The sequence below is a fragment of the Scyliorhinus torazame genome, chromosome 6 (genome assembly GCF_047496885.1).
Source record: "Scyliorhinus torazame isolate Kashiwa2021f chromosome 6, sScyTor2.1, whole genome shotgun sequence".
Lineage (NCBI taxonomy): Eukaryota > Metazoa > Chordata > Chondrichthyes > Carcharhiniformes > Scyliorhinidae > Scyliorhinus > Scyliorhinus torazame.
Genome location: NC_092712.1, coordinates 133,715,625 through 133,740,848, shown reverse-complemented (window position 1 = coordinate 133,740,848; position 25,224 = coordinate 133,715,625). Strand labels below are relative to the sequence as shown.

Below are 25,224 nucleotides of genomic sequence, written 5' to 3'. Positions count from 1 at the left end.
TTAAAGATTCTCCCTCCAGCGAGTAGTTCTATTCTGTTATGGTTAAGAGGTTCCACTGTGAAAATTATTCAGGTTTTTCGCAGTAGCAATTAGGCAAAGCGAGTGAATTTACCCTTCCCACTCTGTGCCCATCTTGGGTGAAAGTTCATAATCACACCAACTGAAAATAAAAGATTTAAGAAGATCACTAAATATTGAGATAAGTAAATATTACAATCAGTATTATTGTGAAGTGCAAGTGAGAGCTGGAGAATTGATTTCCTTTTTGTAGGCAATTCAAGGTTTGCCATCAGCTGTGCCAATGGAAATAACAGGGCCCTTTAATGCATCCTTTTATAATGGCCTGCACATGAATATGTAAATATCCTCCTGGTGAGATGCCACTCCATGTGACTTTGTTTGCTGCTCAGAGAAACACTAAGGCGAAGTGGGTAATGCTTTCTGACCATTGTGACTTAAATTTGTTTCTTTAAGAAAATAAGCATTTGTAAGCCATGTTGGTTCTTGCTGCTGAAAGACAACAGGCTCAATTTAACATTAACGGAAATGAAACAGATTTCCGTGTCGAGCACGTTTAGCCAGGTGTTTCCCAGCTCTTGCAGCGCCGAGTAAGACCCCACTATCAATCGGGACTCTGCTTCATTTCAGGGCCTCGGTGAGGAATGCCCTGCCCAGGCCGCACTAATAATAATAATCTTGATTGTCACAAGCAGGCTTATATTAACACTGCAATGAAGTTACTGTGAAAAGCCCCTAGTCACCACATTCCAAATTACCTAAAGCACGTCTTTCGGGACTTGTGGGAGGAAACCGGAGCACCCGGAGGAAACCCATGCATACACGGGGAGAATGTGCAGACTCCACGCAGACAGTGACCCAAGCCAGGAATTGAACCTGGGACCCTGGCGCCATGAAGCCATAGTGCTACCCACTATGCTACCGTGCTGCCCACAGTCCCATTTCTTGCACTAACAGGCTCTGCTGTGCAGTGCAGGAAGAGATTGGGGTGGCATTCTAGAATGATTGGGGTGGCATTCAGAATATAAATGTTGTCTGTGGGCATGAACAAGCTAGTTTATATCGGAAATGTGAAGATGTTACACCCACCCCCCCTCACTCCACCAAGCGGCCTCCGAATCCCTTCGGCACCACAATGGGTTAGATCCCACACCTTGGGTAACTCTGGCGAGTGCGTATTAAAGCGATGCTTATTGCATCACTTTAAAAGGTAAATTTGCCTGATCTGGATCCCGCCCATTGTGAGTGGGATCCAGATTGCGACATCTCACGAGATCTCGTTAGATCTTGCAAGGCAGGAGGGCGGCATGGTGGGATAGTGGTTAGCACTGCTGCCTCACAGCGCTGAGGGCCTGGGTTCGATCCCTATCCCATGTCACTGTCCATGTGGAGTTTGCACATTCTCCCGTGTCTGTGGGGGTCTCACCCCCACTACCCAAAGGTTAGGAGGATTGGCCACACTAAATCGTCCCTTAATTGGAAAAAATAATTGGGTAATCTAAATTTTGAAAAAAAAGATCTCGCGAGCATCTGCCTCAGGGTACAGAGGACCCGGGTTCTATCCCAGCCCCGGGTCACTATCCATGTGGAGTTTGCACATTCTCCCCATGTCTGTGTGGGTCTCACCCCCACAAAGATGTGCAGGGTCAGTGGATTGGCCACTCTAAATTGCCCCTTAATTGGAAAATAAAAGACTTGGGTACTCTAAATGTATTTAAATAAAGATCTTGCGAGATTCATCAGCCACATTGCACCCTGCGTTGAGCACGACGCGGCCATTAGGTTGCGCCCAAGATATTTGGTGGTGTCAGACAGGCATCCAATTGATAAGTGAGAACTCACGGCACTACCATGCAGCTATGCAGAAAGGAGGTACATCAATGTATTTGTGGAGAGGAACAGCTGGTTGAGAGAAGTACTGATGGGAATAGTATTAGAGCTACACACATAAACACAGATAAGGAGATCAAATACTCCACAGGGCACGATGATCTGCAGAATATAAATGTTGTCTGTGGGCATGAACAAGCTAGTTTATATAGGAAATGTGAAGATGTTACCATTAATAAAGAAATATACATTGCACCATAATAGGAACTGACAGCCTTACGCACTGCAGCCATAATCATTCCAAAAAAGTTCAATAAAAGAGGTTAATTTTCTATTTCAAAACCCAGCATTAAATATTGCGATTTTAGTGACATAGGAGGTTGAAGCCCTTCTTTCATCTCTGAGGTTAGGTTTCCACTCAAGCCGAAGGACTAAATGAAAAACCCTCTTCTGACAGTGGGAGGATTCTGGACTGAAATGCGTTAAGGACATCAAATGGAATGAAAAAGAGAAATCCCACTCCTTCCCACCACATGCAGTCCAAACGTTTAAGCATCCCCGCCTCGCCCTGTGGAAAAAAATCTGCATTGTGACCTTTCAATGATCCTGAAGAGGTAATCAAGCAAATCCTCCAAATATTCAGCCACGCATACATTCACTATTTACCCTGGCCAGCTGCCCTCCACAGGCAACACCTCCTACCTGAAACTGCAGCAAAAGGCGGCTATTATGAATCAGAGAATATTTGATTATCTCAGCTTACATTTATCCCTGTAATTCCCAATCCTATTCCCAACCAACAATCCACAGAGCTACGCTTTACCATCTGCTCTTCACAAACACAAACATGAACAGATCAGGTACCAAACAGATGGTTGGTAAGGTTGCCAATGTTCTCCCTTGTCAAACACCCCATCATATTCTCTGAGCCTTAGCGGTTACTCCCTTCTGCTGGCCTTCAAAGATCAGGTAAAATATTCCGCAGCTGTAATTTGGGTAGTGGTAGAACATGGGCAAAACATGTGGCAAAGAGACAGAACTGCATGGTAGAAATGTTATTTAAGTAAAACAATGAAAAAATAAATCCTTCCACAGCTTTTTGTGGGAAAAATTATGTCATTTTAAGAATCAATTTGGAAGATTAACAAAGGCAAGAAAATAGAGACATTTTGCAATACACAGCCAAAATTTCGTCATGAGAAAAACAGTTTTAATTACAAAAAGGTGAAGTGCAGCTCGAGAGAGGATTTTTCAAATGTGGAGAGAAATTGACGCTGTTTTTTTCTCTGTTCTTTCATGGAAAGTGAGCATCATTGGCAAAACCAGCACTTGTTGCCCATCCCTAATTGCTTTTGTGAAGGTCGTGCTGAGCTGTCTTCTTGAATCACTGCAGTCCATCTGCTGTGGGTGCATCCACAGTTTTGTTGGGTAGACAGTTCCAGGATTTTTCCAGGTAGTTATGTTCCCATGTGCTTGCTGCCAATGCCTGTCTAGATGTAGCTATTGTGGGTCTGGAAGGTGCTGTCGAAAGAGGTTTAGCAAGTTGCTGCAGTGCATCTTGTAGATGGTACACACTACTGTCACTTGCATCTGTGGTAGAGGGAGTGGATGTTGAAGGTTGTGATGGGGTGCGAGTCAAGCAGGCTGCTTTATGCTGGATTGTGTAAAGCTTCTTGAGTGCTGTTGGAGCTGCACTCACCTGGGCAAGTGGAGAGTATTCCATTACACTCCTGACTTGTGCTTTATAGATGGTAGTCAGCCTTTGGGGAGTTGGAAAGTGAGTGACTCCCTTTCTGGGGGCCAGTTTAGCTCACTTGGCTAGACAGCTGGTTTGTGATGCAGAATAAGGTCAGCAGAACAGGTTCAATTCCCGTACCGGCTGAGGCCCGCCCTCTCAACATTACCCCTCGCCTGAGGTGTGGTAATCCACAGGTTACATCACCACCAGGCAGCTCTCCCCCTCAAAGGGGAAACCAGTCTATTGTTATCTGGGATGATGGAGACTTTACCTTGACCTTCCAAGAAACGGGAAGAGGAGTTGATCAGAAAGTCCTTTGAGCCTGTAGCGTCATTCAATATTATCGAAGCTAATCTTTGGCATCAACTCCACTTTTCCGCCCCCACCCCCTGGTTGGACTTTCCTGTTGACTCTGGAAAACCTGACCTGCACATTTTGCATCTTCTGAAATGCACACTAAACCCATCTGAGACTTTGCCCGGGATTTTTGTCTTTTCACACAGGAGTCAGGTTCACAGTACAGAACAGTTTGTGAGCAATGAAGTGGACACCGGTTAGAAGGCCCACCTCAATTCTCTGACACAGCAGCCCACCTCCCAATCTCTTTTAAAAGCCCGCAAACCTCACCCCTCATTCTCCTCACACTCCAACCATTCCCATGCCACCTCCTTCCCCCTTCAGGTCATCCATGCCACCCCTATGCTAACAGCCCACCCTCTATAGTCACTCACCTTCAGGAGCATGCAATAGCAATGGGAATTATTTAAAAATGGTTGGGAGAAAAAAAAATCTAATAAAACCCTTAATTCAAACTCACTATCAATTATACTGGAAAGAAGGAAACCTACTCCAATGTTAAAAATATATAATCTGTTAACTTTGCAAACAGACAAAAAAACACATCAAATTCATACACTATTAGATTATTCAAATTTTCAATCAATCTTCGATCAATAAATCACCTGCAGAGCTGAGCCATTCTGACTCTTTGAAACACAACCATGCATTCATAATGGCTACATGTTGAAGCAAAAGCTTCGGGCTCCATTGTCTAAAACTGACAGTGTAGAATAATGCCCCATTTCCATTTCAAAGCAGGGTGTCTAATAAATTGAGAGGAACAGGTGGAGAGATTAGTTTCAACTTTCAAAAACAAGGCTTTTTTAAACAGCCAGAGCTGTCAGTCTATTTAAATCACGGCATAAATCATGCCAGCAGAAACTAACAGGCCAATTTGAAAAACATTTTTACATGCATTAAGGCACTTACATCAATGGAAAAACTATTGTAATGGATGACACATTTACACATTTGTGGTTAGTGTAAGGGTCAACTTATCTCCGCAGCGCAGATTCTTATGATGAATCACTGCATTAAAACATATCCACATTCCAAATTAACATCTAATAGTGACAACTGAAGGTGTCAAAACATGTTATATTTACCTTTCATCGAAGGGACCGGTCTATTGAATCTTTGATACACCACCCCCAATGCGATCTTTCCATGATTGTGGGCTGCATTTCATATGCCCCGCTGGATGTGTTTCCAGTGGGAGCGCAGCCCAAATAGGGTGGGTGGGGTCCACCCCTTCAACCTTCCCACCGGTGGGTGACCACCCTATCACCTTACCGCCCACCGCCAACCTCATCCCCATATGCCAGGCAGGCACCAAAATTGGTAATAAAGGGCCAATTAGGCTTTTTTCCAAGCCAACTGAACTTAAAAATACACTATTCAGGCCATAAAATGTTTGACATGAGTAATCAGGCAGGAGTGGTCAGCCTGATTTTTTAACTACATTCTTCAAATGGCAGGAAGGAAGGAGGTGTTTGATCTTTGTGGCCACCCTTTGAAGATCAGCGGGGCGGGGGGGGGGGGGGGGGGGGAAACAGCTCCACTAAGATGGAATCCCCCTGTTTCCCTAACACCCCCACCGCAGCTCCTAACCGAGCTCCAGCAACACCACCTTCCCTGTGCTGTCAAAACCCTCCTTGCCCAATACCCCAGACTCCGAGCTTTGGAAATCCCTGCACTGTCTTTTCCTCTTCTTGCAGTCCTGGCAGTGGCCACGAACGTGTTCTTGGAACTACTGGGAATGATTGAGCTGCTGGACAATCTAATTGGCCAGCAGTTCTAGATGGCAGGACTTCCTCCCCAGTGAGGAGCGCAAGTCCCACTTGACCTTTGTTAAGATCAACCACAGAGCACTACAGCTGTGGGGTGACCAGCATAGAGAAGGCTGGCTCCATACTGACTTTTTACCTGGTGGACGGGCTGTCCAAAATCCCCCAATCCCTCCCAACCCCACTCCTACTTATTATTCAGCTTGTGGAGACCAGAACTGCACACAGTATTCCAGGCGTGGTCTCACCAAAGCGCTGCATAATTGTATGAAACGTCCTCATTCTTGTACTTCAATCCCCTTCAATAAATGCCAACATGCCACTTGCCTTCCTTCGAGGTTTAGAGCAGGTATTCCTTAGCAGCCAGCTTCTGGCACATTGTGGTTGACCAAAGACAATGTTTATGGCTGATTGGTGCAGGATGAATACATCATCATCCCTGCTGTCAGGAGAACGGACACACACCTAGAGGATCCTATGCATAGTCACACAACTGGAGGCTAAAGGAGTGCAAGATCTTCTAACTCCAGTACATCACCCTGTTAACATGCGGGGCCCGCAGAGTTGTTTTCATGCAGTTCATTGCGCCCTGAGGCATTAGCAAAGCCCCATGTCCACTCTGCTTGCTTCTCCATGGTCAGAGAAAAGCAGACAAAGTACCCTCATCTTCAAGAAAAGGCCTCTGTCAACACCCTGATGGTGAACTGTGTGATGTTGCTCATGTCATAAAAGCAAAATACTGCAGATGCTGGAGATAGAAAATGGTGGAAAAGCTGAGCAGGTCTGTTAGCATTTGTGCAGAGTTAGCGTTTTGAGTCCAATATGACTCTTCTTCATGTTGGACTCAAAACGTGAACTCTGTTTCTCTATCCAGAGACCTGCTAAGCTCTTCCAGCATGTTTTGTTGCTTATTGCCCACCACTGGCAACAGTGTCTTGTCCAACTGTGTCATTGTAGTTTGAATTGTACAATTTGGTACAGTTCACTCGCCACCTCCTTTGTGAAACGTGTTTACCTCACTCACTGCTCCTTGCTGAGATGGAAGTAGGGGAAGTACTCCCTAAAGGCGAGTCTTTATTAAGAAACCTCCTCTTCCCTTTTCTGGGCACAGCTTCTGTCTCTGCTCCCTGTGCTCCATATCCAAGTCACGTGCGGGTCTAGTCCATTTCAGGACTAGACTTTCACCTGATAAATCAGCTAACTTCTTTGATGTCCTTGTCAAGGTCCAGCACCACTCCTTGGAAATCCCAAAAGTTTTGAAAACACCCCCAGTAAACAAAGTGCTTCCACAAAACCTGCATTGGCAACAGAAAGTCAAGCACAACTTCTCCTGAAGGTCTGTTGGTGATACATTTAAATTGTGCTAGGGATCAGAGGATGGACGGCATGGGGTGAGGGTAGGGGAGGAGGGATCCATTGTGCAGCTAAATGCATGTTGAGCTGGGAGTGATTCAGAAACTGCATTAACTGGACCTCCAGTTCCAACACACACAGATAGCGCACCAAATCAGCATTAGAGGCTATATGAAGTCACTCTGCGTACCTCTGGTGCATGAATGACACATCTGTGCTGCCTTACAGGTTGTGCCAGAAGAGGCCTGGCCAATATTTTTGCAGTTTCAAGTTTTCATGATGATAACACAAGCAATGCTATGGAACCGTTTCTGTGACCAATATCTTGACATATTTTGCAGAGGACATTAATTCCTTGGCCTTATACTCAAGCGGTCTAACATCATATCTCAATACTTATTTGCCTTTTCATCAGTGGATATTCATTGTGATGATTCTTCCAAAGTGCACTTATCTCTGTTTGCAGTTTTTCTCTCTTAGCAATTTTCCCACATTGCCCCAGTGGAATAAAATCAGCTTGAAATTCAGGACATTCATTTTATTATCTATCTCTACTCATACCACAAAATCAAATCTAATGTTACTTTAAGTCATAATTCTCAAGTGTTCTCCTGCATTGTGATTTTCTACAACACACTCTCTGCAAAATGCTTAAATTGGAACAGCAGCTTCCAATAACCAGTCTGGTATTTGATCCAAAAATTGAGCATCCCTTTGTGAATGCTCCTTCTGCATTCATATTCACATTCGTTTAGAATCATTAAAATCTCTTTCCCTCAAACACGGCAACTATTTTCATTTGTTCACAAAATTCCAAATCTTAGATTTCAGAAAACATGTAATAAGACCTCTTTCAAAAACCTAAAGAATAAAGCGAAAGCTCAGGGGAAACAAGATGCTGCTGTAAATTGGATTATTACTTGGCTACAAGAAGCAAAGAATAATTATTAATTACAATTGTTTTAATTTGGCAACCACAAGAAACTGAGTCCCACTGGTATCAATTCACAAATTTATTTATGACCTTGACAAACTTTTATCAACAATGTTCAAGCCTGCTCGTTCTGGGGGGAAAAAAAGTGCTGGATTCTCTGTTCCTGAGACTAAATGTTGACGCCGGGGCAGGATTCGTGGAGTTCAACAAAAACAAAACTGGTGCCGCAATGGACCGATTCTGCAGCCGTGGAGGGTCTAGTACCGGTGCCATGTGGAACACAATAAATTCCAATGAGAAGCGGTGCCGAACTCGCCGTGTCGGTGATCGACACTCAGTAGGCTGACAAGCTGCAGCCACATGTACACACTTTACTCCCCACACACACTCATCCCAGCCAGCAAGATGGCATAGGTGCACTGCAGCACACCCACCCTAATGGGTCGGCTGGGGCCAGAGGGCACCTGGAGGGGTGGCTTGGGGGGGGGGGGGGGGGCAACCGCAGCCGCATGGCAGCCTTGCGGGCTGCAGCAATGGTGTTCCATGCCCGTCCACCCGACCACACTGAATGTGTGAAAAATGAGTCCAAACTCATTGGAAATGTCAAGGTTATTGGACCTGTCAAAAGAACTGTCAAGGCATTTAAAAACTGTCTGCAGTGTTTACCAAAATCAGTGTTTGCTATTTCACTCTGTCTGGTGACATGTAACTAAGTGTTATCATTGCAGGATTAATGTTACATGACTAAATTCACAAGCTATCATCATCACAATAGAATGCCTGTCAGTTCAAAGTTTGATTGACAACTCCATATGGTTATTTGACTTTATATAAATTCTGATGAACAGTAAATACAAATTCATAAGGAATTGAAGGAAGTTAAATATTGTGTTGTTATCAATGAGTGTTTTTTTAAAATAGTGGATTAATCAATAGATACATATTTAGATTCACCTTAGGAAGGAGCTGCGCTCCGAATGCTAATGATTCGAAACAAACCTGTTGGACTTTCATCTGATGTTGTAAGTCTTCTTACTGTGCCCACTCCAGTTCAATGCCGGCATCTCCACATCATATTTAATCTGAGCATGAGTCCTGAGATCACCCATGATGGATACTGGGTTTGTTCGTATGGTTGGTGTAAGTGAAAAAGTTGGAGGCGAGGGAATGGGTTGGCATTAGTTGGCACTAAGTTAGCATAGGGGTTATAAAGGGACATTGGTTGTGAGTATATAGGCATAGGTTACCATTGGGGTTATAAGGGGATGGGGAGAGGGGCATAAGTTGGAATGGAGGATATATGGGGCCTGGGGAGTGGAAGGGTATAGGTTGGCAAGGATGGTAGAACAGGATGAGAGAGATGGCTGAGGGGCATGAGTTGGCATTGATGGGGCATGTGGAATGTGTGGATTGTGAGGGTGTGTGGGCTGCAGGGCTGTTTTTGTTTTGTAAACTTCAGGATTTTGATGGCAAATATTCAAATGTTTAGCACACATAGCATTAATTTTGGAAACCCATAAATAATTAGAAATATGATTCAACCCCTTTAAACTGATATTTAACTATCATTTGACCCTTTTGTCATGTGAGGGTCCTTTTAAGAAAAATGTGTTTTATCAAATGGCTGCAGTGATGTCGTTGTGTGGGTGGAGCTAGGCTGTGCTTCTGTCTTTTACTTTCGTTTTGAGCTGGCAGCTGCTTTGTTTTCGTTTTCAGTTGGGAGCTGCATTCAAATCAAGGTGGTGTATTTTGGTCTCTCTCTCTGCATGCTAAAGAATGTCTCCAGAGCACTTGATAACTTCAAAGTAATACCTGTTTTCTGTAAGGAATTCAAACGTACTATTTTGTAGAAAAAGGGTGTTTGGCTTATGGATGTTGTTAGGAAAGATATTAAGGGTTACCTATAGAGTACTGTATCTTTGGGGGGGGGGGGTATTTTTGTTGGTAGTTGATAAGATGTTTACTGTGTGTTTATAAAATGTTAACTGGATTCATAGAATAAACATTGTTTTGTTTAAAAATCCTTCAGATCTCTGTTGCATAACACCTGGAAAGTGGGCTCTTGTGCTCCTCAGAACCAAACCTATTAAAAGTTGTAGGCCAGGTGAACTTCATGATATACTTCGGTGTTCTCTAAACCCTGGCCCAGAACACTTTGATGTATATATTCCATTAATGATTGCAACATTCTAGTGCTTTTGACTTCTTAAAGTACACCATGGCATTAATACTGTTTAAAATAAATCAGTAACTTGATGCCAAGAATTTCTAATCATCTGATCTGTAGTCCCTTCATCATTTTGTTCACATCTAAAGTCTAAGTGCTCCAAGAAAATTACAAATGGGATAAAATACATACTTCGCACCATGGAAGAGTGAAAATTGGAAAAACTTGCTCAAAGCCTGAGGCCTGTTCTAGCAGAGGCGTTTACTGCAAACGCCCATTTTGGAGTCACAGTTCTTTGTTATATTGCTAGATGAACCGGCTCAATTGGTAATGGCAAATTAGTGCACTTCTCTTTCTCAGTGACAACACATTTTGTACAGTTCTCCAGAGACTCGAGAAATACAAATTGAAAATAAATCAATGATCAGCTAGAAATTGTGAGAAATGCATACTATATTACAGCTAAAGAGGAAACAGCTGAAAAGGTTCAGCCAATTTGCATGCTGTTGGTACAAAAAATTTCAGATTTGTTTTGGATGAAATTTTGGTACTCACTGAATGCATCTTAACAATTGAGAAGAACAGAGGGCAGGAATTTCCGACCCTTCCCACCAACGGGATTTCGGGTTGTGCCAAAGTTGACCACCTGTGACGGGTTCCCTGGCAGCAGGGCATGGGAGCCATGCAAAAGCCCATAGGCTTCGGCGGGTGGTCAACTGTTTGACGCATCCGCTACAGGAAAACCCGCCGCGGTGGAGGGGTGGAAAATCCCAGCCAATGATTTGAAAACTACGGGTTTTCCAACCTTTCCTGCCAGCGGGATCTCCCAGTCTTGATGAAGGGTGGGTTCCCTGGCGGAAGAGCAGACAAGCCGCGCAACAGCCCATAGGCTTAGACTGGACCGGAAGAATCTGCCAGTGGCCTGTGTCTCCGCTGTGGAGGAATGGGAGAGGAGGTGGAAAATTTTGATTAAACTATCTGCTGCTATGGGTCACGATTCCCAATGTCAGCTAATCACGATGGGGAAATCCCCAAGTCATGGAAGAGGTGAAAAGAGCAGGTGCTTTTCCACACAGTGGGAGAGACGAATGATGCAGAAGCTACACTTGACACTTTAGGGCCCACCAGATCCACAGTGTTTTAATTCAAGAATTCAATGTGGCAATTGTAACTTCGTCTGCCTGGCAGAAACTAGATGGGGAGTTAAAATTGACTGGTGCCCTTTCCTGCACCAGTACCATGTCTTGGAGTTTAATCTGTTCTTCTGCAAAGCCATAAGCCAATGGGGTCCTTCTTTAAATATATGGATTTGGTCCGATGATGTCATCAGGCCCTGACGGCAATGTTAATTGGTGCCCTAATAGAGAAGATATTGTGGCTTTCCCTTCGGGTAAAGGTAGTGGGAAAAGTCGCAAGAGCAAGATTAAAATAGTTTTTAAAAAACTTTTAGCTCCTATTTTTGTGAAGCCAGGAGGAGCAGGAGTGTTGCAGTGTCTCTCTTTCCTGGGTGCACTCAGTGAGTTACTTTGTTGCAGAAATATCCCTTAGGTGCCAACTGAGAGCCTTCTGTCCCCTCCCTCTGCATCCCAGTGCTGTGTGGGTATGGCCCAGAAGAGTAACCTGAGCTTCACACCACTCCACCACTCATCCCCAAATCCTCCCCCTCACCCCCAACCTGTTTCCCCTACTTCTAACTCAATCACATCAATAATATCTGCTTTGGGTCTGGTTTCAGCATATCATCAATTGAAATGTTATTCAAATCTTGGGTCAGCTCACCAAGCGCAAAATCTTTCAGTTCAAAAAAAATACTGAATGGCTTCCATTTATGCAACTTGAAAAGTAAATGTTTTCGGAAATAAACTATAGAATCATTGATGCATAAGTACAAATAAGAGTTTGTCATGTAAACGATACAAAACTACATTAATAATAAAGTTGAGAACCTAAACTTTACACTGGATAATTTCAGTGTACTTCGTCCAGGTTCCCAGTGCAACCTCATTAAAATCCTGTAGAAATTTTGTAAATGGCTGTTTTTTATGTTAAAAGCCACAGTCATCAGAATTTTTGATTAACAACCATTGGTGGATCTGAGGAAAACAAATGATACTTCTCTGATGCCATCCTGTCATTTGAACAGTTTATGTCATGTGATCATGATCCAAAGGCATGATTTATTTTTGTACAACTTGATAACCCGAAATACTTATTGTAACACTCAGTGTATCTTATTGTCCGATACATTATTTCCAAGATTCTTGATATGAGAGATATGGGGCGGGATTTTCTGGTGCCTGACGGCAAAATTGGGTTCGGCGATTGGCGGAGAATGGGCTCCGACACCAAAATCGGAGCTGGCAGCGGTTTGACGCTGGTCAGCCATGCAAACAAAGAACAAAGAACAAAGAAATGTACAGCACAGGAACAGGCCCTTCGGCCCTCCAAGCCCGTGCCGACCATGCTGCCCGACTAAACTACAATCTTCTACACTTCCTGGGTCCGTATCCTTCTATTCCCATCCTATTCATATATTTGTCAAGATGCCCCTTAAATGTCCCTATCGTCCCTGCTTCCACTACCTCCTCCGGTAGCGAGTTCCAGGCACCCACTGCCCTCTGTGTAAAAAACTTGCCTCGTACATCTACTCTAAACCTTGCCCCTCTCACCTTAAACCTATGCCCCCTAGTAATTGACCCCTCTACCCTGGGGAAAAGCCTCTGACTATCCACTCTGTCTATGCCCCTCATAATTTTGTATACCTCTATCAGGTCTCCCCTCAACCTCCTTCGTTCCAGTGAGAACAAACCGAGTTTATTCAATCGCTCCTCATAGCTAATGCCCTCCATACCAGGCAACATTCTGGTAAATCTCTTCTGCACCCTCTCTAAAGCCTCCACATCCTTCTGGCAGTGTGGCGACCAGAATTGAACACTATACTCCAAGTGTGGCCTAACTAAGGTTCTATACAGCTGCAACATGACTTGCCAATTCTTATACTCAATGCCCCGGCCAATGAAGGCAAGCATGCCGTATGCCTTCTTGACTACCTTCTCCACCTGTGTTGCCCCTTTCAATGACCTGTGGACCTGTACTCCTAGATCTCTTTGACTTTAAATACTCTTGAGGGTTCTACCATTCACTGTATATTCCCTACCTGCATTAGACCTTCCAAAATACATTACCTCACATTTGTCCGGATTAAACTCCATCTGCCATCTCTCCGCCCAAGTCTCCAGACAATCTAAATCCTGCTGTATCCTCCGACAGTCCTCATCGCTTTCCGCAATTCCACCAACCTTTGTGTCGTCTGCAAACTTACTAATCAGACATTTTCCTCCAAATCATTTATATATACTACAAAGAGCAAAGGTCCCAGCACTGATCCCTGTGGAACACCACTGGTCACAGCCCTCCAATTAGAAAAGCATCCCTCCATTGCTACTCTCTGCCTTCTATGGCCTAGCCAGTTCTGTATCCACCTTGCCAGCTCACCCCTGATCCCGTGTGACTTCACCTTTTGTACTAGTCTACCATGAGGGACCTTGTCAAAGGCCTTACTGAAGTCCATATAGACAACATCCACTGCCCTACCTGCATCAATCATCTTAGTGACCTGCTCGAAAAACTCTATCAAGTTAGTGAGACACGACCTCCCCTTCACAAAACCATGCTGCCTCTCACTAATACGTCCATTTGCTTCCAAATGGGAGTAGATCCTGTCTCGAAGAATTCTCTCCAGTAATTTCCCTACCACTGAAGTAAGGCTCACCGGCCTGTAGTTCCCGGGATTATCCTTGCTACCCTTCTTAAACAGAGGAACAACATTGGCTATTCTCCAGTCCTCCGGGACATCTCCTGAAGACAGCGAGGATCCAAAGATTTCTGTCAAGGCCTCAGCAATTTCCTCTCCAGCCTCCTTCAGTATTCTGGGGTAGATCCCATCAGGCCCTGGGGACTTATCTACCTTAATATTTTTTAAGACACCCAACACCTCGTCTTTTTGGATCACAATGTGACCCAGGCGATCTACACCCCCTTCTCCAGACTCAACATCTACCAATTCCTTCTCTTTGGTGAATACTGATGCAAAGTATTCATTTAGTACCTCGCCCATTTCCTCTGGCTCCACACATAGATTCCCTTGCCTATCCTTCAGTGGGCCAACCCTTTCCCTGGCTACCCTCTTGCTTTTTATGTACGTGTAAAAAGCCTTGGGATTTTCCTTAACCCTATTTGCCAATGACTTTTCGTGACCCCTTCTAGCCCTCCTGACTCCTTGCTTAAGTTCCTTCCTACTTTCCTTATATTCCACGCAGGCTTCGTCTGTTCCCAGCCTTTTAGCCCTGACAAATGCCTCCTTTTTCTTTTTGACGAGGCCTACAATATCACTCGTCATCCAAGGTTCCCGAAAATTGCCGTATTTATCTTTCTTCCTCACAGGAACATGCCGGTCCTGTATTCCTTTCAACTGCCATTTGAAAGCGTCCCACATGTCAGATGTTGATTTGCCCTCAAACATCCGCCCCCAATCTATGTTCTTCAGTTCCCGCCTAATATTGTTATAATTAGCCTTCCCCCAATTTAGCACATTCATCCTCGGACCACTCTTATCCTTGTCCACCAGTACTTTAAAACTTACTGAATTGTGGTCACTGTTACCGAAATGCTCCCCTACTGAAACATCTACCACCTGGCCGGGCTCATTCCCCAATGCCAGGTCCAGTACCGCCCCTTCCCTAGTTGGACTGTCTACATATTGTTTTAAGACGCCCTCCTGGATGCTCCTTACAAACTCCGCCCCGTCTAAGCCCCTGGCACTAAGTGAGTCCCAGTCAATATTGGGGAAGTTGAAGTCTCCCATCACTACAACCCTGTTGTTTTTACTCTTTTCCAAAATCTGTCTACCTATCTGCTCCTCTATCTCCCGCTGGCTGTTGGGAGGCCTGTAGTATACCCCCAACATTGTAACTGCACCCTTCTTATTCCTGATCTCTACCCATATAGCCTCACTGCCCTCTGAGGTGTCCTCTCGCAGTACAGCTGTGATATTCTCCCGAACAAGTAGCGCAACTCCACCTCCCATTTTACATCCCCCTCTATCCCGCCTGAAACATCTAAATCCTGGAATGTTTAGCTGCCAATCCTGCCCTTCCCTCAACCAGGTCTCTGTAATGGCAACAACATCATAGTTCCAAGTACTAATCCAAGCTCTAAGTTCATCTGCCTTACCCGTAATGCTCCTTGCATTAAAACATATGCACTTCAGGCCACCAGACCCGCTGTGTTCAGCAACCTCTCCCCGTCTGCTCTGCCTCAGAGCCACACTGTCCCTATTCCCTAGTTCTCCCTCAATGCTCTCACCTTCTGACCTATTGCTCCCGTGCCCACCCCCCTGCCATACTAGTTTAAACCCTCCCGTGTGACACTAGCAAACCTCGCGGCCAGGATATTTATGCCTCTCCGGTTTAGATGCAACCCGTCCTTCTTATACAGGTCACACCTGCCCCGGAAGAGCTCCCAGTGGTCCAGATAATGGAAACCCTCCCTTCTACACCAGCTGTTTAGCCACGTGTTTATCTGCTCTATCTTCCTATTTCTAGCCTCACTGGCACGTGGCACAGGGAGTAATCCCGAGATTACAACCCTCGAGGTCCTGTCTTTTAACTTTCTGCCTAGCTCCCTGAACTCCTGCTGCAGGACCTCATGCCCCTTCCTGCCTATGTCGTTAGTACCAATATGTACAACGACCTCTGCCTGTTTGCCCTCCTCCTTCAGGAAGCCCTCTACCCGTTCGGAGACATCCTGGACCCTGGCACCAGGGAGGCAACATACCATCCTGGAGTCTCTTTCATGTCCACAGAAGCACCTATCTGTGCCCCTGACTATAGAGTCCCCTATTACTATTACTCTTCTGCGCTTTGACCCTCCCTCCTGAACATCAGAGCCAGCCGTGGTGCCACTGCTCTGGCTGCTGCTGTTTTCCCCTGATAGGCTATCCCCCCCGACAGTATCCAAAGGGGTATATCTGTTCGAGAGGGGGACAACCACAGGGAATTCCTGCACTGACTGCCTGCCCTTTCTGGTGGTCACCCATTTCTCTGCCTGCACCTTGGGTGTGACCACATTTACATAACTGCGATCTATGACGCTTTCCGCCACCTGCATGCTCCTAAGTGCATCCAATTGCTGCTCCAACCGAACCATGCGGTCTGTGAGGAGCTCCAGTTGGGTGCACTTTCTGCAGATGAAGCCATCCGGGACGCTGGAAGCCTCCCGGACCTGCCTCTGAAATGGCGTCATTGTGACACGCGTGGTGCCATTTCAATGATGTTGGCGCGTCATCGGCCGGCCCACCCGTGTTGTTCCGCCCCTGATGGGCCGAGTTCCTGATGGGGTGGGACACTTGTGGTCTCAGCCGTGCAGGAACCCGGAGTGGCGGCTGCGGACTGTATCCAGCACCGCCATACATGGCTGACATCCATGCCGCTGGCTGGGGAGACTTCTGTGAGGGCTGTGGGGACTCGTGGGGGTTGGGTATTGGGTGGCCACGGGGTGGGTTGAGGGGTCGCAGATGGCGGGTCGGGTCCGCGCACGGCCGATGCCATGTTGTATGCGTAGCCCGGGACCCAGCCATTCTCCGGCTGTTTTCGGTGTGGTAATTTCATCTGGCACTGGTGCTAGCCCCTCACTGACCCTGAGGAAATGGTGAGGGTTTCACGGCGATTGTTTGGTCATAACATGCTCCGCTGGCGCCGGCAATTAGCTGCTGAAACAGAGAATGCAACCCCCGACATCTGAGTGCATGTTAAGTCTGTCCTGTACCTTCATTTAATACAGAACAATGGGCACGATCTTCCAGCCACGCTGCGCCAGAAATGCAGCCATGGCGCACCGTGACTGGTGAAAGCCGGGAAGACCCCACCCCCAGGATCTACCTGGGTCGCAACACCTCGCGAGTTTCAATGCAATCTCGCAAGATATTGCAAGGGGAATCCTGCCCACAATGGGTGGAGTCAGTTTTTGGCAAATCTGCATATTAGAGCGAGACAGTAAGCCTCACTCACACGTGCAGATTCCCAAGGCACGAGGCTTTGGGATTCAATCCCTTCGTCTCGAGGATCTTGGGCGAACGCCGTTTGGTACTGGTCCCCACAAATGGGAACCAGGCGAAATGGGACCCATGGGGGTGTCTAAAGGGATCGGAGGCCCCCAGCTGCATGCCCTTTGGGCAGGATGGTGCCCTGGCACTGCTGGTGTCACCTGGGTACACTTGCCATGCCACCTGGGTGCCGGGGTTGCTTGCCATGGGTGTTGCCGGGGTGGGGGTGGGGGGGGAGGTGCGGCAGAGGATCCTCCCATGTTGCGTTCGGGCTGTGTTTTTTTTGGTAAGCCTCACAAATGGTGTCCAGTTCTCTCGCTACACTGGGGAATTCTGGCGAGCAGGGCTCCCCATTATAAAAAATGGGGCTATGTGCAGCCCAGGCCTCCCGTTCCCCATTTACATAGAAACGTAGAAAATAGGTGCAGGAGTTGGCCATTCGGCCCATTGAGCCTGCCCCAGCATTCAATCTGATCATGCAAATTCAGTACCCCACTCACGCTTTCTCTCAATTACCCCTGATCCCTTTAGCCGCAAGAGCCAATCCAGCTCCCTCTTGAATATATCCAATGAACTGGCCCCAACAGCTTCCTGTGGTGGAGAATTCCACAAGTTCACAACTCTCTGAGAAAAGAAGATCATCCTCCTGAATGGCTTACCCCTTACTTTTAGGCTGTGACCCCTAGTTCTGGACCTCCCCAACATCGGGAATAGCCTGTCCAGTCCAATCAGAATTTTATATGTTTTTATGAAATCCCCTCTCATTCGTCTAAACTGAAGCCCAGTTGATCCAGTCTTTCTTCATATGTCACCAGTCTTTCTTCATATGTCAGGGCCAGGGCACCACCCTGACATTGACCTCTTATTTAAAATGAATTGCGTTGAACAGCCACGTGCTTCTCGGCACGGCGATTGCTGGGAAACACGTGGCTAAACGCGCTCGCTTGGGAACTTTGTTCCCTTTTGGGAAGATGGCACCCATTATCTTACCATCAAATGACATATTTACTGAAACTAAATAAATTACACTTTAATGGTCACATAATTTGTTATTTCTTCAGCCACTTTCTCCCCGGTGCATAATAGTTTTATGCATCCTTTACAGTTTTCACAACAAAACACATACGCCAGCTTGGTGCTGTGAAAAACATTTGTACAAGACTGCGTTATGTGAGATCTCAGTTTATCACACTTGCTTTGTCCATAACATACAGCAGTCTGTGCCCACATGGCAGAATTATTGAAGATACAATTAATACAACTGAAATAACAGCAGTCACTTCTCCCAACTCTAGTTAATGTGAAGACTTTGGATGCTTATTTCAATTGGAGTTGCAAATTCAGGAAGCTATTCAGCTTAAATGATACGAAGCTGGATGTTTCTTCCTGCCTGTAACCTTAGGACATGTTATGTGAGTTCACACTAACTCCTTTCCAACCAGATCTCCAAGATAACAGTTACTGTTGCTATAAAATCACATGCAATTCTATGTCATTAAACCATGCCTTGTGGCCTCAGGAAAGGAGCTGGGAACTGACAAATATCAAAGGTACAAAAAGGCATCAACCAGCTCACTTTTCCTTGTTGCAAGTTCAAAAGCACACCTTAGCAAACAAAATGGGCGTACCTGGAGTGTTCAACAGTCGCGACATCCTGCAGAAGTACGACACATATTGCTCACAATATTCAGCACTTTTCGTAACCGCGGCGATCTGGTTCAGCGAGGTGCTATAATTCAGTTTCACAACGACAGGTTTCATTGGAGTCGACCCAGAAATCGTTCTTTGCTGTGCCATGTCATGATATAATGTTGTCCAGACCTTATCCTCTGTAAGAAGAAAAGGGAATCATAACCGTCAACTGTTTATATCCCCAACCAACTTCCATGACAAATTACTTTGCTGCAAATATAATAATCTTTATTAGTGTCGCAAGTAGGCTTACATTAACACTGCAATGAAGTTACAGTGAAAGAACACCACACTGGTCACCACACTCTGCGCCTGTTCAGGTACACTGAGGGAGAATTCAGAATGTTCAATTCACCTAACAAGCATGTCTTTCGGGACTTGTGGGAGGAAACCGGAGCACCCGGAGGAAATCCGCTGAGGCACGGGGAGAATGTGCAGACTCCGCACAGTCAGTGTCGCAAGCCTGGAATCGAACCCGGGTCCCTGGCGCTGTGAACCAACAGTGCTAACCACTGTGCTATCGTAAATAAGTAGTCTGCAAATATGCGATTAACTGTAAAGGAATAGCAAGGGTTAATATGCAGGGCTTTCTTCCATTTTCCAGGCATAACTTTGGCAGCTGGCAGCCATGAAAACCAGGAAAAACGGTTTAAAAGTTGTAATGGTTTTCCAGGGTCTTGCTCCAAAGCCACGTCAGATGAGTGGATGAAAACTCCACAGATATTCACCCATCAGCTAAATGAAAATGCTTGGTTACATTATTTACAAGAACATAATTTAATGTCTCATTCTGAGTTAAGCACCACCGAACTGTGTAATTTCTATCCCCCGCCCTGAAACAAGAAAAACCTTTGTCCCATCTTTTCCCCCCGCAAGGTGAATTTCAATAAATTCAGTTGTATTTCAACAAAGCAAAGCAGAATGAAAGAAATCCTTGAGTGTTCAACATGAACTTTTCAAATGATTGCTGTAAGATATTGGGCTGGATTCTCTGCTTTGCGATACCGGAAGCGTTAATTGCGATCGGGCACAGAGTTGCGCGAAATGGAAAGAAAATCTGTTGGTCCCTCACTGGCGGCGATATCGAGGTTTGCAGCCCGTACCGGCGACTCCATGCAAAACCATCCTTTACTTGGATTTCAATATCATTAGCAGCCAGGACACTATATGCTCCACCACTTCGCGATGCCCCACCCCTCTTAGACGGAAGTCATATGGGTGAAAATTAGTTTAATCAATAGGATGGGTACAGCCAAGCTCAATTAGGGGCCCACCAGGTGCTGGCACTGCACAGAAGCTCTGCCCCACTTCAGAGCAAGCAGGGGATCAGCAAAGCTCACCCCAACCAGAAGCCACCTGCCTTCTCAGGGCAGAGGCCTCACCAGTAACCTCCACCTCTCAGTATCACCAGCTGTCTCCTCTTGGTGAGGCTGCATTGACTGCCTCTGCCATCACCTTCTATGCGCTATTCAGGAGGGCAGGCTTGAGTCTGCAGCCCACCCTTGGGAAGAGGGTGTCCCTTCTCACCTCACTGGCATAGACCTGTGGGTCCACCTCAGACTCATGAGCTCAAGGGGTAGCTTCTGTGAGGCATCTTGGTGGTGTGAGTGCGAAATGGAGCGCTTAAAAACAGCTCCAGGTGCCAGGCTCTTTGGTGCTAACTCCCGATCCAGCAGTTACAAAACCTATTAGGCTGGGAATTGTTCTCAATACAGGTCGACAAAGTGCTGGTCTATTTGCATGTACTGGCTCACTTACCGAATAGTGCCCCAGTGAAGTGTGAATCACACACTGTTCTGTCATGGTGGCAGAGTGGTTAGCACTGCCTCACAGCACCAGGGACCCGGGTTCAATTCCGGCCTTGGGTGACTGTCTGTGTGGAGTTTGCACGTTCTCCCTGTGTTTGCGTGGGTTTCCTCCGGGTGCTCTGGTTTCTTCGCTCAGTCCAAAGATGTGCAGGTTAGGCGGAGTTATGGGGTTACGGGCATAGTGTGGGGGAGTGGGTCTAGGTAACATGCTCTTTCGGAGGTTCAGGGCAGACTCAATGGGCCGAATGGCCTCCTACTGCACTGTGGGGATTCTATGGGAACACCTATTCTCCCAAATGGCCATTATTTGCTTTGAATGAAAACGTGTGTTATTAATTTTGAAGTCTGATCCCGACTAAATGGTTGCAAATCTAAAATATGCAGGGAACTAATAAGGTTTGCACAGAATATGGGAGTTTCTACAGATATATAAAGGGCAGGATTCTCAGTTTCTGCGGCTAAGTCCCGACGCCGGTGTGGGACCCATGGTGTTTCATTACCGGCAAATCGGAGCGAACCCCTCACCGAATCCGGTACCGGTGAGGGACTGGCACCAGCGCCGATTAAAGCTCCTGCCTCCCGCGCATATGCGCATGGCTGACGACCTGCAGCGGTCGCGCCATACAACATGGCGCCGGCCATGCGTCGGCCCACACTGTCATCCGCGACCCCACAACCAGGCCACGCCCCACCAGCCTCCTCTGAAGCCCCTTGGCCAGCGGCACGGATCCCGGCCAAGTGTGGTGGTGCTGGACACAGTCCGCAGCCGCCACGCCAGGTTCATGAATTATGTGACCACACGTGTCACCCACCGTCGAGAACTCGGCCCATTGGGGGCAGAGCATCGCGGGTGGGCCAGCCGATGAAGCGCCAATGGCATTGTGACTGCGCGCGGCATGATGATGCCATTTCGGAGCGAGCAGAGCATGGCTGACCAGCGCTGGCCCTGATTTCGGTGTCGGAGCCCATTCTCCGCTCGATCGCCGAACACAATTTTGCCATTGGGCAACGGAGAATCCCACCCAAAGAGTTTGCCAATATTTCAGTGCACACCATCTTTGTTGTAAGTAAAGATGCAAACATGGTCAACAGCATCAGAAACATTTATTCAGTGTAGTCCTCTTCTCAACGCATGGATTTAAATTAGATATATGATCAAAAGAGTGGGTCTTGAGCACTCTATGCAAATCCCAGACTGTCGGTAATTTAATGCAAGTCGAGAGATAACTCAATCACGACATGCTAGTTAGCAACCTGCTTGTTGGGTGGAAAGTTTCACACAGCACAGTAATCGTGCTGGAGCAAAGATTCATAAACACATGAGAAATTTTAGCATTGGGAGAAATCATTCGATCTGGCAAGCCCACAGCTTTTTTCATTGCTCTCAATCCAGTTTCCCCCCAAAAACAATCAAATTCAGTCGGCAAAAATTAGTTTGCGAAAGTCAGGCCAAAGATTAGGAAGAAATGGATGAATTCTTTCCATTATAAGGAATTAAAATGGACTGTCTATAGCTTTATTTTCTAACAGCAAGCCAAGAACAAGCAAGTAAAGATCACTGTTGTGGCAAATGCCGTTCTAAAATTGTAATATCAACATTTTATTCCTCAAAACAAGAACATTGTATTAATCTAAAAGCAATGTAATTTACTTCTGTACTGCTGCTTAAAATAGACAAAGAGTTCAAATGTTCCTGACGTCTTTTTTTACACTTGCCATTAAAAACATTTATTACTTTCAAGTTGCTCAATGTTGACATACGAGTTGAAGTATTAGCTCCAATTTTAATTCAGTTTTTGTTGCACAAGATTTGTTATGTTGATGGTTCCTCTACTTACCATATTATAGAGGGTATGCTTGGGGAGCACAATGGTTAAGCCAGGCTGTCCATGTAGTATTATGGGAGGGTATATTACCTGCATTGTGCATAAGTGCATTACAGTAAGTATGAGTAAATAAATGACTAATGTTTTTATTTAAAAAAATGGTAAATGCTTCAGCTGCAGGTAGTTTTAATCTAGTGTAAAACAGTTTGTTCACCCAAGTGAACTGTAGGTTGGAATTTTTCACTCCCAAACTTGTGATGGCGCCATCAAGCCAGTGAAATCTCCATTCACACTGGCATGAAGGGCAGGAAAATTTGAACCATAGTTTAAGCGTAAAATCCCACAATTTTCTGTGCTATTTCTTTCCACACAGATCAAACTGTTGTCAACACATGGAATTCCAGACTAGACTTAGACTTGGTAGTTTCCACATCTCAAGAGGCAGGAGACGAAGCAGTCCTTTCTTTCCTGTCCGATGTTCTTTTGTCACTCCGGCTTCTGTTGACCAGCTCGAGATTCCTACTGGCAGTTTGGTACCAGTTCACCTTGGGTTGCCCTCTTCTTCTGTATGGAGTATAACCTGATGGGCTAGCTGCAACGATGGAAGTCAGATGACGTAGCCAAGCCAGCTCAGCTGTCTTTTGCAGATGATGGATGAAATTGAAGACTGTTCTGAGCATTTTATTATTTGAGTGCTGGGTACAAAATCCCATCAATGCATGCCTGGAATCCACTGAAGACATCTGGCATCAAAGGTATCCAAGTTTCCTTTCTTGGCAGGTTTTCAGGTTCCAAGTTTCACAAAAATATAGGAGAGTGGTGAGCACATTTATATTACAGAACCTAAGCTTTGTGTTCATGAACTGGTAAAGATTTGAGAGCTACCACAATCATCTCAGCAGAACAAGTTCCGTTTGGTCAGCAAGGAATCCCTGCAGGAGTAATGTGTGATAATTGAACCCAATTCACCTCCAGAGAGTTTAAGGTATTAGCTGAACAGTATAAGTTCAGCATTATTACTTTGTCGCCACCTTATCCAAGGAGACACAGGTTTATAGAAAGACACCACCAGATGGTAAGAGAATCCTCATGAAATACCAAGAGACAAAGGAAGGCACAAAGTTGGCCCAGTTTGCAGTGGCATCATTTCTGCTGAGCGGGCTCTCACCTTGGCAGTGATGTTTGCATCGGATGATGGCCACCATTGAAAATGTTGTCTTGGTTGAAGATCTCAGATCTGCGGTGCAGATCGTTGGAGCTCATTTTGAAGAATTGCAGGGTACTATTAAGAGAGCTGTGGAGGCCCATGAGAGAATTCTTGCACGCAGAAGACCCCTTTCCTTGGTGAGGGCCCGCCTTCATGTTGTCGAGATCCTATCACATGGTATGTCATTTATCCTGAAGGGCCTGGTAGTTAGGGGCCTGGCAAGGTGTGTCTGTGAGCTTGGTCCCTGGAAAAGGGTGAGAGGCGAGTTCCCGATTGAGTTAAAAAAATTGACTGCCATGTTTTAGTAATCTTGATTTGGAGGCTGGGTGCATCAGATTTGATGGAGCATAACAAATCCGGGAGGGATCCTGAAGCGTGCTCTCTGTCCTGGCTTACCCTTCGTCCTCTCGTGCAATGTGGATGGTGACTTTATCCTGCAATTTATCCTGCAATTCTTCTATAATCCTGTATGTTACTCCCTTGTGATTATGTTTTTAATAAATTATTGTTGTCTTTCTCAAACAAGGGAGTGCAAAATGAGGACGGGTGTTGTCAATTATCCTGTGCTAGCAAAGTCATATTGAGTCGATTATGTGAAGTGTGATCTATGCAGTTTTACTTCATTTTTGTTGTGTATCCCAATCTTTGTGGTTGTGGAAGGGGAGTGTTTGTTTTTATCACCCCTATCTTGTTTATAAGGCAGATGTGTGCAAACTGAGCAGGGTGAAGGGTGGATGGTTGGCTTGGTAGGGTTAATTCAGTCCTCACCGAGCTCGAGGATAGCCCCCTAGTTATACCTAATCAGTGAAATTTAATTTGAGGGTACTTGAATTTAAGAATTCTGTGCCTTTATCCTTCGATCATCTGGGCAGAATTTGTATTCTGGGTAGGACTGGGTTCCTTCTGACTCCTGAGGTTTCACTTGGGTCTTTCTTTGTGATCCTCTTTTGAGCTGATAGAACAAGAAGAATTAATAATGGCACATGTTGAGGTGAGATTGGTTAATTGTGGTTGGGTTGTTGAGAAGAGGGCTTGCTCTTGTTATCCTTTTTGTGATGGCAGTCATTCTGAGTCAGTATGGGTGCTCAATTGTTGGGTGTCTTGACGGTTCTTCTTCTTATCGGGTTGAGGGCCCCTGAACGCAGTGATAATCCTCTTATTATTATTATTAGTGGGGAAGGTGCAATGCCCCTGATGGGACAGGAGAAGTATGGGTTTGGCTGAGGTGCAGGTAGTGGGTGGTGCTGGAGGTCCTGGGGTATAGTTTCCTGTGTGTGGGGATGTGCTGGGCAAGGCCAGGGTTAAGTTGCATTGTGTGGTATATATACAACTCCTCTTGGAACTGGGGTTTTCACATATTTTCTTTATTTTTATAACAGTGGGTATGAAGAATCCGTGTGTGGCTCCTACATGGGTACCAATG

The 25,224-nt window shown here is 45.8% G+C and overlaps 1 protein-coding gene across 1 annotated transcript in view; it reads right to left on the bottom strand.

Moving 5' to 3' along the window:
* cntnap2a (contactin associated protein 2a) overlaps positions 1 to 25,224 on the bottom strand; it is a 2,812,093-nt gene that overhangs the window by 1,205,495 nt on the left and 1,581,374 nt on the right. Inside the window, exon 13 of the mRNA XM_072508818.1 lies at positions 18,897 to 19,097. Within this exon, the coding sequence (XP_072364919.1) occupies positions 18,897 to 19,097 (201 nt within the window). The remainder of the gene's footprint in view (positions 1 to 18,896; positions 19,098 to 25,224) is intronic.